General features: G+C 42.5%; 1 protein-coding gene across 1 annotated transcript in view; it reads left to right on the top strand.

Annotated features, from left to right (window-relative positions):
• The window catches only part of LOC147700821 (putative DBH-like monooxygenase protein 2), a 151174-nt gene that overhangs the window by 12606 nt on the left and 123886 nt on the right, over nucleotides 1-14682 (top strand). The window contains exon 2 of the mRNA XM_086929740.1: nucleotides 7533-7679. Coding sequence (XP_086785866.1) covers nucleotides 7533-7679 — 147 coding nt within the window. The remainder of the gene's footprint in view (nucleotides 1-7532; nucleotides 7680-14682) is intronic.

Genomic DNA, 14682 nt, shown 5'->3' on the forward strand with positions numbered 1-14682 from the left:
AAACGGAGGAAGGGGGCAGGGTAGAAATAATGTTACCCTTTAAACCTGCTTAGGAGTTCCCTGAAGGACCCCCAGGGCCCACATGTATTTATTTTTTTAATCGGGCCGCCTGTAGGGTGCGTGGACTGTGCCGTAAAATAAATAAAATAAAAAGGAGCTTTTTTTAATAATTCATCTCCGGGGGTAAAATACCGGGGGCAAAATTATAAAAATTTTTGTGGGGCCCAAAGGGGCCCCCCAGATGCAGGGATCATAAGCCCCTGTGGCTAAAATGAAAAACATGGTGGGGGGAGGGGTCGAAGTTCCTGAAAGCCATGGGGACCTTCAACCGTCGGTGGTTTAAGTATTGTGGGAGGGGGACTACGTGGCTCCCCTCCTGGAGCACTCGAGGGCCCCGTTACCCACCGGGCTACAAATGGCGGGGGAGGGGGGTTGTAAGGTCTCCAAAGCCCCGGGGACAACCACTCCCCGGGGTTTTATTTATTGTGGGAGGGCCGGCTTTTACAGTGTCCTGGGGTGTCCATCCCGCCCTCCTATAGCAAGGAAATCGGTTCTCTCTTTCAAAATCAAAATCAGATTGCTTTTCCACATGGGGAGTTGTATGTTAGTAGCTCATGATGTGGAAAAGTAATGCCGACTCCCAAATGCTTAGAAGTTGAGCATCAAAGGCGCTGGAGTCGTGCTTCCAACGAGTGCACACCAGGGGGACGCACTGAGCGCTGCACTGGGTGCGCGACTTGTAATTTTATGGTAAAAAATACCCCTATCAGTAAATTCTAATATCCCCGGGGACCCTATCCACCGGGTCTTATAAAAAATGTTGGGGACAGTGAGGGGAGCCACCATGCCCCCACGGTCCCGCCACCTTCACACGTTCTACGGGAGTCGGCATTGCTTTTCCGCAAGTGGAGATGCTAACTTGTATGTGGGAATGCAATCTGCTTTTTATGCCACATTAGGATGGGGAGGGAGTCCGCGGCAGTCTGCAAGAAAACTGCTTACATAAGGTGGCGGTGTCGGTGAGACACCGCCAATCATATTACGATGCCGGGGGACCTATGCCTATCCACGGTGGCATTGCCGCTGTGGAAAGGCATACGGTCTTTGCTTTGGGGGCCCATTGCGGGCTCCCAAGGTGAAGAGGGGATGGGGGTGAACATGGGGGGTACCTATGTGGAATCAATAATGTAGGGGAGGCTGTTAAATGCTTCATCTAGTCTTTTATGTCACGGGCGATTGAGAGGAAACACCATTTTGAGTGAGTTGTTTTTGAAGTGTTTTCTGGGAAGCCAGGTTTGAGTTTTTCGCAAAGTTGTATTGAGTTGACGGATATCTTAAGGGCAAGAGATTTTTAGATACAATTGGCTATCATCTGCATACCTTTGGTATTTGACGTTGGAGAATTTCAGAATTGTGTTTAAAAACTCCACAAACAGGTTGAAGAGAGTAGGTGACAAGGTGGAGCACTGTAGGACTCTGAAAGTGACCAGAGTGACATTTGACTAGGATGGGTAAACCTTGATTCTTTGAATTCTATTGTGTAGTAATTAGATCAACTCATTTAGAATCATCCCTTATAACCCTGTTCTATATTCAAGTAGGTCAAGTAAGCTGTCATGTTTGACCTATTCAAAGGCTGAGGAGATTCCAGGAGGATTAGGAGGCAAGATGCATTCTGATCTAGCATTTTTAAGCACATCATCATATGTCAATACTGTTTGCGTACTGTGACCCTGACAGAAACTGCATTGGAATTGGTCAATAAGGTGGAACTGAGTTATATAGTGCAGGAGAGCTTGTCTTAGTGCATGATTGTTTTAGTGCAGGAAGAGATGCTGTCTTGTACAAAAAAATAAGAGATGTTTTGCTCGTTCTTTGTATTTTGCATCATGCATAGAAACAAGAAATATGAGGGAAAAATCATGTAGGAGGCATACCGATTTTAAGCAATCCACACATTTCTGTAACTTTTGAATTGCATTAAATCTATGGGTAGATGCACAGACACACCAATGTTCCACCCATGTGGATCACCTCCCAGCACAAACTGTAAAACATGTCAGCACAAATCACCACTTGATGGTTTTGTAAATCTGAGTTTAGGAACTGGGTTGCAAAACATCACCTTGCATGATGCAAGGGCAAAATACATCCTTATTATAACTGCCCCCACATTTGTTCAAGTGTTGATGATCTGACTTGTGGCAGTACCTATTGAGCACAATTTGTTCCTGTTTTCTTCACTCTTGTTCCCTTTTCTGATACCCATTATTTTTTTCCCAGTTTGAATATAGATCCCTCACTACAGTAGTTGGTGCTAATGAACTGAAATGTCCCACTGATTGCGGAACAGAGCTCCCACACCTAATTGGCCTATGTCTTATTTGTATCTAGACAGCTTAAAGAGGGTGTGAATGATTAGGGTTCATTAACTGGATTAACCCTATAACTATCCATTTGAGTCAGGCCACCAGTGGTTCACCTGCAGCACTTAGATATGCTACATCTGACTGTGAAACCATTGATTTGGAATCACAATTACTAGCATCACCCTAGCCCTAAAATGTGTTTCAAATCCAAGAGTTGCAAATCCTTGAAGACATGCTGATCTGCGATTTTAGGATTAGTAAGTACTGGTTCCATTAAAAGTAGAATTATTGATAACTCAAGGTCCTTCTAATCTAGATGAGAATATTTTTGGGCATATGAGTAATATTGGCTTGGTGTATGAGCTCCTCTCAATGCTGCAGCATGTAGTCACTCAACTTTGCTTTGAATTTGAATTTGAATTTAAAAGTATTTATTGAGTGCTCATACACCAGGCGGTTTCATGGCGCTGTTGAGGAGAATGATTCCTGAGTTAGAGGGTAGAGCGGTTTAGATTTTAAAAACCTGTGCAAACAGATTGGTTTTCAGTTTGCTACGGAACTCCAGGTAGGATGGAGTTGATCTCATTTGGAGTGGTAAAGAATTCCAAAATTGCAGAGCAAGGACGGAGAACTTAGAGCCTACCATTCTGCTCTTCTTGAACCTGGGCACCACCAAGTGGGACAGAGAGGAAGAACCCAGTTGTCTGCTGGGAATTTAGGGTACGATTTTGGACATGATAGAAGACGGAGCTGTTCCCGCAAGGGCCTGGAACGTAATGCATCCCATCTTAAAAAGGGCCCTTTCACTAATAGGGAGCCAATGGAGGGATCTTAGGAGGGGAGTAGTATGATGTGATTTGGGTAAGCCATAGACCAGGCGGGCAGCTTGGTTCTGCACCAGTTGGAGCTGCCGGATAGCCTACGCGGGGGCACCATTGTACAGGACGTTCCCGTAATCTAACCGGGAGAGGACCATAGCCATCAGGATCAATTTAAGGGCTGAGAAGGAAAAAAAAACGTGAGATCTTTCGGATGGTGCGCAGAGTAAAGAAACAAGAAGAAACCACTGTGCTGATCTGAGAGTGTAAGGTGAGTTGTTGAGTAAGGGTGATCCCCAATGTCTTAACAGAGGGAGAAGGAGAGGGGGAGGGACCAAAAGAGGGGGGCCAAAAAATAGGAGACCAAGGGTTGAGTTTACCGCCAGTGAGAAGAAGCTCGGTCTTATCATGGTTGAGCTTAAGGTGGTTAAAGCTCATCCAATCCCTGGTAAAGACCATCACCGACTGGAAATTATAAATAGAGTCAGGAGAATCAGAGAGGTTAAAAATGAGCTGGAGGTCATCAGCATAATTAAACACCGTGACCTCTATCCTCTGCAAAGCAAAAATAAGCGGACAGATGTACAAATTAAAAGGAAGGAGGGAGAGAGAAGATCCCTGAGGGACGCCGCATTGCACTTTGCGGGACTCGGAGGAAAAATTTGCCAGATGGACTGCCTGTGAACGATCGCTCAAAAATGAGCTGAGCCAGGCCAGGGCAGAACCTCCAATGCCTGCCGCCTCGACACGGGAAAGAAGGATGGTGTGGTCCACCGTGTCGAAGGCGGTCGACAAGTCAAGAAGAATCAGTGCCTGTGGAAGATTAGTATCTTGCCCCTCTCTGAGTGTGTCTATAACAGAGACCACCACTTTTTCGGTGGAATGGAGAGGGCGGAACCCTGATTGGCACGGTGAGAGGTAGCCGCTGTCCTTGATGAAAGAACTGAGGACTTTGGTGGCGTAGTGTTCGAGAACTTTGGCCAGGTAAGGGAGAAGAGAAATGGGCCGATAATTTACTAGCGCTGTTGGATCTGCGCCTGTTTTTTTTTTAAATTGGGATGATGGTAGCTGATTTGTGACATGGAGGGACAATCCCTGACTTAAGGGTCTCATTGAGAAAGGTAAGGGGGGAAGGGCAAGTAAGGAAGATGTCGCACAAGATGAGAGCCGGGCAAATGTCGGAAGGGGATCCAGACTTGTTGCAAGGAAGCAGGGAGAGGAAGATTTCTTTAGACAGCGGGGCTATAAGGTCAAGGTGATAGGTGTTGGGTGGTGGGTCAGGGGTTAGGAAAGCTGGGGAGGGAGGAGGAATATTGGCCATGATTTCTGCAATTTTTTTTAATAAAGAAGTTATTCAGTGAGTCGCACAGGGGCTGGGAAGGTACCGGCTTGGATGTGGTCCTGTCCGAAGAGGCTAATTCGAAGACTGTGGCGAAAATTTCTCTGGGTTGGTTCTCTGCCCGGAGGATCTTATTCGAGAAGTAGCAAGTTTTAGCGTCTAGGATGGCTTTCTTGTACTCAGCCTGGGTGGAGGAGTACAATGATATGGTGGCTGTGCAGTGAGTGCCTCTCCGGGCACGTTCTGCACGGCGGGCAGCCAGTTTTTTCTCCTTAAGTTCTGGAGTGAACCATGTATTGACGTCGTGGGCGCGTCTTCCGTAATGCGTCTAAGGGGGCTACCTGATCACAGGCGTTAGACAGCCATTTATTTAGAGTTTATGCCTGAAGGGGTGCTGCCTGTTCCTCTGTGGCTGGACTAGAGGCTAATAAAGAGGAACAAAGCGATGGAATGTCAACTTTGCCCCAGTTGCGAGCCCAGGTGTTCTTGGGCAGGGGGGTTTTGTGGTCAGACTTAACTCCAAGGAGAAAGAAATCAAATGGTGGTCGGACCACAGACAAGGGGCAACAGTAGGAGCAGGAGATCTTGCGTTGCTGCTTCAGCCCTTGATGACAAAGTAATTCCCTTCAGGTTGGCCAGAGAGGTGGCTAAAAGGTCTGAATTCCAGGACTTTCTTGGCAGCTCTCCAGTAAACTAAATGTTGAAATGGCAGGATGATGTTCCACTTCTTATTCTGGAGCAGTCATCAGATCTTTCATTTTTTGTGAATATTTTGTAATTTAATCTGCAATCATCCCAAATTCCTTCATGCAATGGATATGAAGTGGGGTCCTCTCAGAGAGACTGCGTTTGAGAAGATGGATAAAGCAATGGTCTCAAGATATATGCTTAACCAATCAGAAAGGTATGCTCATCAATTGCAATGCATCAGGGTATCTAACATAAAACTCTACCACAACAAGAGTTTATTTGTTAACTAAAGTGGTAGAATTGTTATTGATTGCAGATACATTTAACCCCTACACTTTAAAACACAAAACCAAACTCCAGCGGAGATGCAATTTCACCACAAACCCTTGGCAACCTAGGCATGTCTAGCAAACCTATTTCACATTTAAGCACAATCTAAACAATTGTTTAGTCCTCAAAGATCCTCAAAGATCTTATGTCCCATTGCAAACCTTTGTGTAGCAGGCTGGAATCGTAGCCTCTTGTTGGCCCCAGTTTCTGTGTAAGCCTACATAGCCCACAAGTCACTACATAGGTGTAATCTTGGGTCATTTCTGGCATATCACAGATATTATATATAATGCTTTGGATTTAACCATTACCCCACACTGTTGAGAATTTCTGAGGTTTTGGTAGTGTAAACCATTATGTATTACCTGACCTTTTCACATAATTGAAACATCACTTTAACCTCAGCGACGTACATAAAAAATGACATAAATGTTCATACATCTGCTTTTTTAATCCCTTACCTCACTGTTACTTTTTTTGTCAACTTAACGTTAAAAATCTCTTAGCTCCCTTTATCTCTACCCACAAATTAACCCCAAAAAACCCTTAGTACCTTTTGCATCTGTGTGCAATTTAAACTGAAAAAGCCCTCACTTCCTTTTGCTACAACCCATCTTTGAATGCAAAACACCCTATACATCCATTACCCTTAGACATCCCTGAACACTAAAACCCCTTTACAAACCTTTCTAACCTGTTTCTTAATCCACCCCTGCACCCTAAACACCCCTATAAAACCCACACCACCCTGAAATCTTACCCATCACATAACCCATACATCCCTGTTTCTTAAAAGACATTGCTTTTATGCAATTTAAAAAAACAAAACATACTTACCCGCATAATAAAGTGCATCATGGTAAAGTAATAATAAAAATAAATGTGTGGTACTTATCCGTGTGGTAATTCCCTCAGGATAAGGACCCCAGGATGAAGTCTACATACTACTGAGATAGATGGTGGGAAGTGGGGTTATATCCTTTCCAGCAGATGTTCGTGATACATGTGATCATAGTTAGTTTGGAGGAGGATTAGCCTAAACTCAGCGATTGCTTGGATTGGAGAGTAAAGACAAGCAGACCAAAGTAGACATGTTTCAAAAGATACATGCTGTGGCCAAGAATTTTAACAAGCTTAGGTAGGTCAACACATAAAGCCTGCTAATAAACCAAGACAATCAATGATGCTTCTAATATGCAGAGAAAGCCATCTTGAATGTTTTGTTTCACAGTATCTGTGCGGCGCAATTTGGAAACATATTGCTATGTTACGAACAGAGATGTTTTATTGGTGTGGGATGATATATGTTTCCCCATGACTTTTTGCCACAAAAGGTGGTGACAGCTCTCCAGTTCAACACATGATTGGATCTGCCTATTTTATTTATTGTTAATTAGTGATGATTCTGAGTTTCACAGATTATAGTGATATTGCTTGAGTTTCTTAGCAATAGATTTTGTGTACAGAAATATCTTTAACATGTCATGTTGGGTTGCATTGATAGGTTCCTGTTATAGTGGAAGATTCCTTCCTCGTAAGCAGGAGTAACATACCCTGTCCCCATAGGTTAAAAGGGTGTAGGTATATTGATGAGGTTACAGGCTACTTAGAACACTCCACCAGAAGCACCATCCTCTCGGCTCAGCCCACTCTTTCTGACTGACAGCTATCTTTTCAGTCATTTACCAACATGCAATATTATAAGCTTGGCTGACCAAAGTAGGAAATCGGGTTGTGTGCACAGAGAACATTAGAAAACACAACATAACATACAATATACCTTTCCATATCTCTTAATAGTGATATTAGCTTTCATAATAAAATCCAATTACACTCACTTAAACATTATGTAATGCAATTATGTACTCCATCCACCTCCAACAACCTAATAAAAACGTATTTGCAAAGGCATCTGTACTGACACTCAAAACCAAGAAAGGGATATCTATGCACGATGAATAATCAGCAAATTGTGTTCCATTTCAGGACTACTATGCGATTGGGCATGTTAAGCCAATACGGGATCCGATGCAGAACTTCAGGCTCCTTTCTGTGACTGAAAATGAGACAAGTACCATTATGAGGTACACCCGCAAATTCATAACATGCGACCCAGATGATGTCGATGTCACAGTAAGTGGTGATGGTTTGGGTGTGGGATTCGTGATTTTCACCAATTGCAGTATGATGAATCCATATAGGCACTTGTAGGATCAGGATTGACTTAAGATGAATGTGATCATTAAAGCATTTCCCCTGTGCATTGATGAAAGCAATCTCTAAGCTTGGAAAGATGAGATGACAATATCATTTCAATCTGATGTTGATGATGGTGATTTTGTGTTCATGTTGTCTTGTAATTTTGAGTCTACTGGTTGGCCTAGGAATAACCATCACAAACAGTGTCTTGTAGTTGAGGGTTCCAGCCAAATATTAATGACAAAGTGCAGCCACTTAGACATGACCCTTCAAGGTTTCAGCCTAGTCTCATCCTATGGTAGTGGATAATATACAGACCTAACTGAAGTACAGTATCATTCCATTTAGTTAAAGAACCATGAACAATATGTAATATGTAATATGATAATCATGATGAGCATGCCTAATTACATTTCAAAATTATCTCTGAAGATCAATGTAAGTGAACAGGTATCACATTATATCAAGTTTGTCTTGGGCCAAAAAGAGAGCAAATGGTCATAGGTATTGTTTTCAGTGGTTTCTTATTAAAGACAGAGTGAACTGGGGTTGCTGTAGCCCTGATTGTTTAAGCTTTTCCCACAAGAGCAAATATTTGATCAGGTTGGAATTAAAGTGTCCTTGATGAGTTGCATCAACATTTGAGGAGGGCCATATCTTCCAAGATACAGTGCTTTGTGTTGCTCCCTCTGTGCTGCTTTACTTTAGAGTGTCCTGTGTCAGCACACACACACACATTGTGCACCACAGTGCAAGGGTGTGTGTATGATGTTTAGCATAGAATTTGTAATGGAAGAGTACTCCAGTAGAAAATGTATTAATTTGACAAAGTTTAACACATCTTCACTTCTGTGTTTCGAGTGTGCCAAGTTTGTAGAATTTGTCTGTGCCTATTTATGCAAAATGACAGAAAGATTACGTGGAATTACAAAAAAGCAGTGTTCATAACAGACACTCGCATTCAGTTATGAACCAAAGTCATGTACACACTTATACGTGTGTACAGGACTTTGCTTCATTACTGTGTGCAGGATTTCTCTGTCACACACATAGGGGTTATAAGGTGTTTCCCCTACCTTTTGGCGCCGTACTTACAGACATCCAGCACACTAAACGCAGTAGCAGCAGGGCGCCTCTACTTCCTAGACCACCAACCCCCCACTTTTAGACTTTTAACTCGCATTCAGTTATTTTTGTGCATTTACCGTAATTTACTTTACAACAAATGGTGAAATTGCAGTAAATATATTACTGCAAAAGCCCAGTACAAACAATTCGACTTAAAGGTTAGGAACAGGATGGATAATATACAGTTGATGGAGGCCCAGAAAATGTAGATGGTAAAAATGTATATGGCTTTCATCCCCCATGATTTACTGGGCATAGAATTCTCTCCACCCTTTGAATTTCAAATAGTGCACAGAACATGATCTTAAAATAAAGCCAAGAAGAATGTCTCAATCATTGCCACAATCATTGCCTGTTTTCTGTGGCATCAACATGCATGTCAGACTCTCTCTGTAGTTTAGAAATCTGGCCCACATAAAAAGGTGGTGGCACCTATCACTGTTTCAGCTGAAGTTTCCCAAGAGCCCAGCGTCCGAAGTGAAAAGTTCCTAGCATTGCAGCCTACTCTCTGCAAATGTTTTATCTGATGTGTTCTCCTAGAAATACGGGACTCATCTCCCCCCAATCTTTTCTTATTATTTTCTTAATAGACATGTAAAGCCACTATTCCACAGATGATGCACACACCTAAACCAGGCATTCTCCTTAAAAGAATTGCCCACCTTGTGGATCTTTAAAATTACACTGTACATGATAACAATGTAGTTGCATCCTTATAAACTTTATCTGTATTTGCTATTTCATCTGCTGAAAATCTGAAGCTTTGGAAATGCATACTAAGAGAAGAGCACCAAGCCAGAAACAGCAGTTTAGGAAATGTCCTCTGCAAAAATACACAAGGCTGGAAGATTTATTGTTCAAGTCACACTTCAAAGCTGGCACAAATCCTACCAAGATAGAATGAGCAGAAAACAAAACAAAAGCATTCACAACTAAAAACGTACTCTGCATGGATTAAACCACTCTGCTGCAGTGTCAAATGCCAGTTATGACTCTTGGCCCTTGTATACCTTCTATCTCACCTTCTCTACCCTTGCCACTGATATAAAATATATAACTGTTAAGGGATTAAAGACAGCACAATAGTTCCTTTTGATGTACAATGATATCATGACCATCAGCATGCATTTCTTCATTTGGGCTTATGTGACAGATTCTGCAGTACACATTTACAAAGTTGATGGATTAGATGGACACATATAATTGCTGATTGTGTGAAAAGGGCATACTGATGCAATGTTTCTCTGTAAATGTGTTTGTGAATGTTTAATTTTCCGAACAATTTAACACACTTCCAAAGATTTGCCCATTTACCTGCATAGTCTTCACCTTATGAATTTCCTGCATGTGCCAGTTTGGATGCAGAAACTTTTTTTCTCTAGCACCAGCTCTCCTGTGCCACTAGGTGCCTCCATGTGATATCAGTCTTGACTTCCTCTGATCTAGATATGATGATATAAGGGAATATACGGGTGTGCTGGCATCAGTTCATATTTTTAATGCTGGGGTGTTTCACAAACAAAACTCCTCAGCTATTGACAGTAACTACATAAAAAGTCTCCTTCTTAGTTTCCAGCGTCCAAATTCTATTGCAGATGGTTAAAGCAGAAGTTCTTCTCAGACCCGCAGGTCATCCTCAAGTGGCGTCTAGGATCTGAAGACTACCCCTCAGCCAGTTTCTGTTTATTAATGAACCCAAAGACCATCACAGATTTGCCAAGCTAGTTTTAGCCTATAACTTCAAAGTCATACAGAAGCAATCCCTGTACCCTTCAGGTAAGCCTAGTGAAGCAAAACAACCTTCCAGCAGGGCTTCGCCATCACTAGAAAAAAACATTAGTCCTGCCAAATTCCCCTGGTTCTGTTGCCTCTCCCCTCAACAACACCACCTTCCACTCAGGGGTATGGTCTTTATTTATCAGCCAATTACAACACACCATTGGTGATCGCGCTGATCCACAAGGGCCAAGCCTTGCACGTCTAGTCCCTCCCTCCTGATTGCCCTCCATCTGCAAGAAAGTGCTTTTTCGCACACGCACCAATTATGGAAGTGGAGCTTCTTGATCTGATGAAGAAAGGGTCCTCAAAAGTGTTCACCTTAGAAGTACAAATTCTGCTCCCATTATTTCTTACTTCCTAAGAAATTCTGAGAACAATTTTCGACTTGGGGGGACAAGTACAAAATGCCTTCCCTGAGCTATTTTCTTGTGGACATTATATTGAGGGGATTTAACTGAGACCCCTAGATCTCCATGATGCCTACTTTCATCTGCTGCTCTGTTTTGCTCACAGGCTTTCTAAGAGATCAGACATTTGCTGTTGGGTCTCAGTTTCTCATTCCATTGATTAGGCATTTTACCTAGTGTTGGTTTCCTTGGTAGCTTCACTGTGATGGTCAAGAGCCTGTGTGTTTCTCCATCTGGATGACTGACTGATGGAGGTAGGATTCCCTACCAAGGCCACAGAACATCTTCAGCATACCATGACCCACATGCATTACTTTGACTTCACAAAAAAACTCAGAACTACCATCCAGGCCCAACACAGAAGTTGACTTTGTAACTATACAGGATGTGATTCTGGAAATCATGTGCTTCTAATCTTAGGTTCAGATCTGCCATTATTTCCTCCTGGGTATACACTACTGTTCGTGGGTCCTCCCATCAGTCCTTAACAGTTGTAGGCTGCCACAGTTACTGACACCTTCCCATTGTGCTACACTGACAACATGGGCAACAGAACAGAATGGAGTCTGTGGTCTGTGTTGGAGCAGCCTCTATATGTAAATGTGTTGGAGCTGTGGATTTTCGATCTTGCCATTTAGCCTTTCTACCTTACTGTGAGTGCTGTTTAAGTTCAGAAATATGATCTATCTGAAGAAAAAGTTACTCTCCTAAAATAGCAGGTTTATCGCTTAGGTTGTCACCTGGCCTGTACAGTATTTGTTAGTGAAAATAAAACTAGGAACAGCCAAAGATGTATTTTTTTCCTTTATCAATATCATCCTAAAAAAAGTAAATGTAAGATACAAGAAATCAATTAAAGGTATTTTAAAGCTGTCAAAAAGACTTTTGAATGATAATGACATTGAATGGTTGTTTTGCATGGGCACAATTAGAAACATTAAACATGATTATATGAAACATGATATTGTATATAACCCCTTAAGGTTTGTAACGCCTAAAGTTTTGCATAATAAGGCAGATCTAAAACCAACAAAGGCATTGGCACAAATGACAGATTAATGTTTTTATTTCAACCCAGATCTGTGACTGGGGGTGAATGCTTTGCCATTGTGCAACATTCTGTCCATCATCTTGTGTGTTTTGCTGTTCACCCCATGTGGGAAGGGTATGCCCAGACATGGGTCTTGTGCAGACTACGCCACTGGAGTCAAGCTATCCTGGCTGAAGAAGAATTATGGCCAGAAACGGGCCCTTGGATACTTGATTCCGGTCCAGGGAAGACTTTGCTTGGCAGTTCGGGCTGGACTGTTCCCATGAGGCACAGGGTCAAGACTGATTTGCATATGGCCATGTTTGAACTGGGGTGCCTTGGTGAGCAAAATAACAATGGATTAAACCCAGATCTGTGACTGGGGGTGAATGTTTTGCCATTGTGAAACATTCTGTCCATCATCTTGTGAGTTTTGATTTGCACCCTATGTGGGAAGTGTATGCCCAGACATGGGCCCCGTGCTCACTACGCCACTGGAGTCAAGCTATCCTGGCTGAAGACGGCTGATAGCCAGAAAACGGTCCTAGGATGCTTGATTCCGGTCCAGGGAAGACATGGCTTGGCAGTTCGGGCTGGACTGTTCCCATGAGGCACAGGGTCAACACTGATTTGCATATGGCCATGTCTGAACTGAGGTGGCTTGGTGAGCAAAATAACAATGGATTAAACCAAGATCTGTGACTGGGGGTGAATGTTTTGCTATTGTGCAACATTACGTCCATTATCTTGTGTGTTTTGCTTAAAGCACCAGTGAGGCAGACAGGTACAGTATATTTTTGCACTTTACAATCAATGGGCCTAGGCAAGCTACAGTTTTCATGCCAGAAAGCAAATCAGGCAGAAAAGTAACTCAGCTTTTCTTGCAGGTTGCAAGGGTTGGAAAGGGAAGACACTGAAGGCCTCAAAACGAGAAAATTTATGACATATTTTCCAAAGCATGTGCAATAAAAAATAGTTTTTTCTCAGTCTAATTTGTTGATGATGGGGGACTTTATACTGTGGATTGAAACATACTCATCCTTTAATTCCATTTTCACTTTCATTAAATGCATATCGTACATGGATCTCTTCCAGAATGTACAGAGTCCCTGAGACCCTGAGCACCACAAGAGCCACACATTGGATTTAGTTTATGGTTTGTGGTTCATAAAAATGAAAAACTACCTCAGGCCTGGTCAATGCCTATATTGTTGTTTTGAATATAAAAATCTGACTGTTCTCAGGGCTTAACTAGCTATATGGCACCTTGATTTAATGGACTTTGGAGAAACATTTCTAGTCCAAAGCTCATAAACTACCTGGCGGAGGTCAAGAATCAATTGAACTTTGATTCCTTAGACAACAGCTATAATCACTATTCTCTCTAGAATGAAACTTAACTGGATGTGGTTCAGCACTTAAAAAAGTCAGTTCAAAAAGAGCCATACAGATTAAAGCTTGGTACACCACTGAACTCTCTGTGGCCCGCAAAAGGTGTAGGAATTTAGGAAGGGATATGGTGCACTGACTATCCTTTTAAGTCTTAAGTCTTAAGTTTTAATTTAAAACAGGACCTGTTTAAATATCAAAAGAACCTCATAGCATCTGCAAAAGCTGAATTTTGCTCCCAGCAGGTTACAGCTGCAGAGAACACCACTAAGGAAGCTTCTAAGATTGAATGGTTGCTTGCAGGATCAACCACTGTGCTTTCTCATGAACTTGCTGACAAACTCATTCACTACTTTGCAGAGAAAATAGGTAAGATCTGCGACTCATTGCTAGCTATAAGGCAGAAAATAGAGCCTAATTTGTACTACAGGTCAAAATGCACTGATTCCTCCATGGACTCTCTCACACCTGAGCTTTTGGACCCTGGCCCTATTGTGACTCTACCTTGCATTGTTCTTAATTTCGACAAACTGGTGAGGTACCTACTATGTCAATTACCATCAGCTCCAACCATACATTCCCAGATCTTCACAGTCCCGCTGGGTTTCTTCTGCAAACCATTACCTCAACTCAAAATCATGACTAATAATGTGGTACCCCTGGCAGCTAATAACCCAACCTGCACTCCCCAGCTATTTGAGCACAACCCATTGTTTGGAAAAAGATATGCTGCACTTGAGGATTTGGACACCTGTGAGTGACTCTGCTCCCTCCTTAATCCACTATCCCCACCCAGCATTTAAGAGTCTGAGGCTGAGGGAAAACAATTTGTGACAGGAGGAGCCACCAGGATGAGTGGCTTGCCTACTATCTTATTGGCCTTACACGACCCACTATCCCCACCATCATCTGCCCCTAGAAGGAGCTATTCACTCATCTTATTGAATATAGCTGGCTTTAAAGAAAAAAGACTCCTCGGTGAGGGAATCAGAGCTGAGTGACATCAGCATAATTTGTTTGCAAGAGACATGGGCACAGAAACCTTTTTTCCTAAATTGCTATCGCTCTTTTTTACGCAAGCCATCCCTTCTATCAAAGGTAGAGCCAAAGGGGTCTAATAACACTCATTGGCAACACACTTGTGTTTGACAAAATAGTATTTGTTAACAGCTCAAATTATTTTCACATCATAGTAGTGAGGGGA

Source organism: Lissotriton vulgaris, chromosome 7 (assembly GCF_964263255.1).
Source record: "Lissotriton vulgaris chromosome 7, aLisVul1.2, whole genome shotgun sequence".
Lineage (NCBI taxonomy): Eukaryota > Metazoa > Chordata > Amphibia > Caudata > Salamandridae > Lissotriton > Lissotriton vulgaris.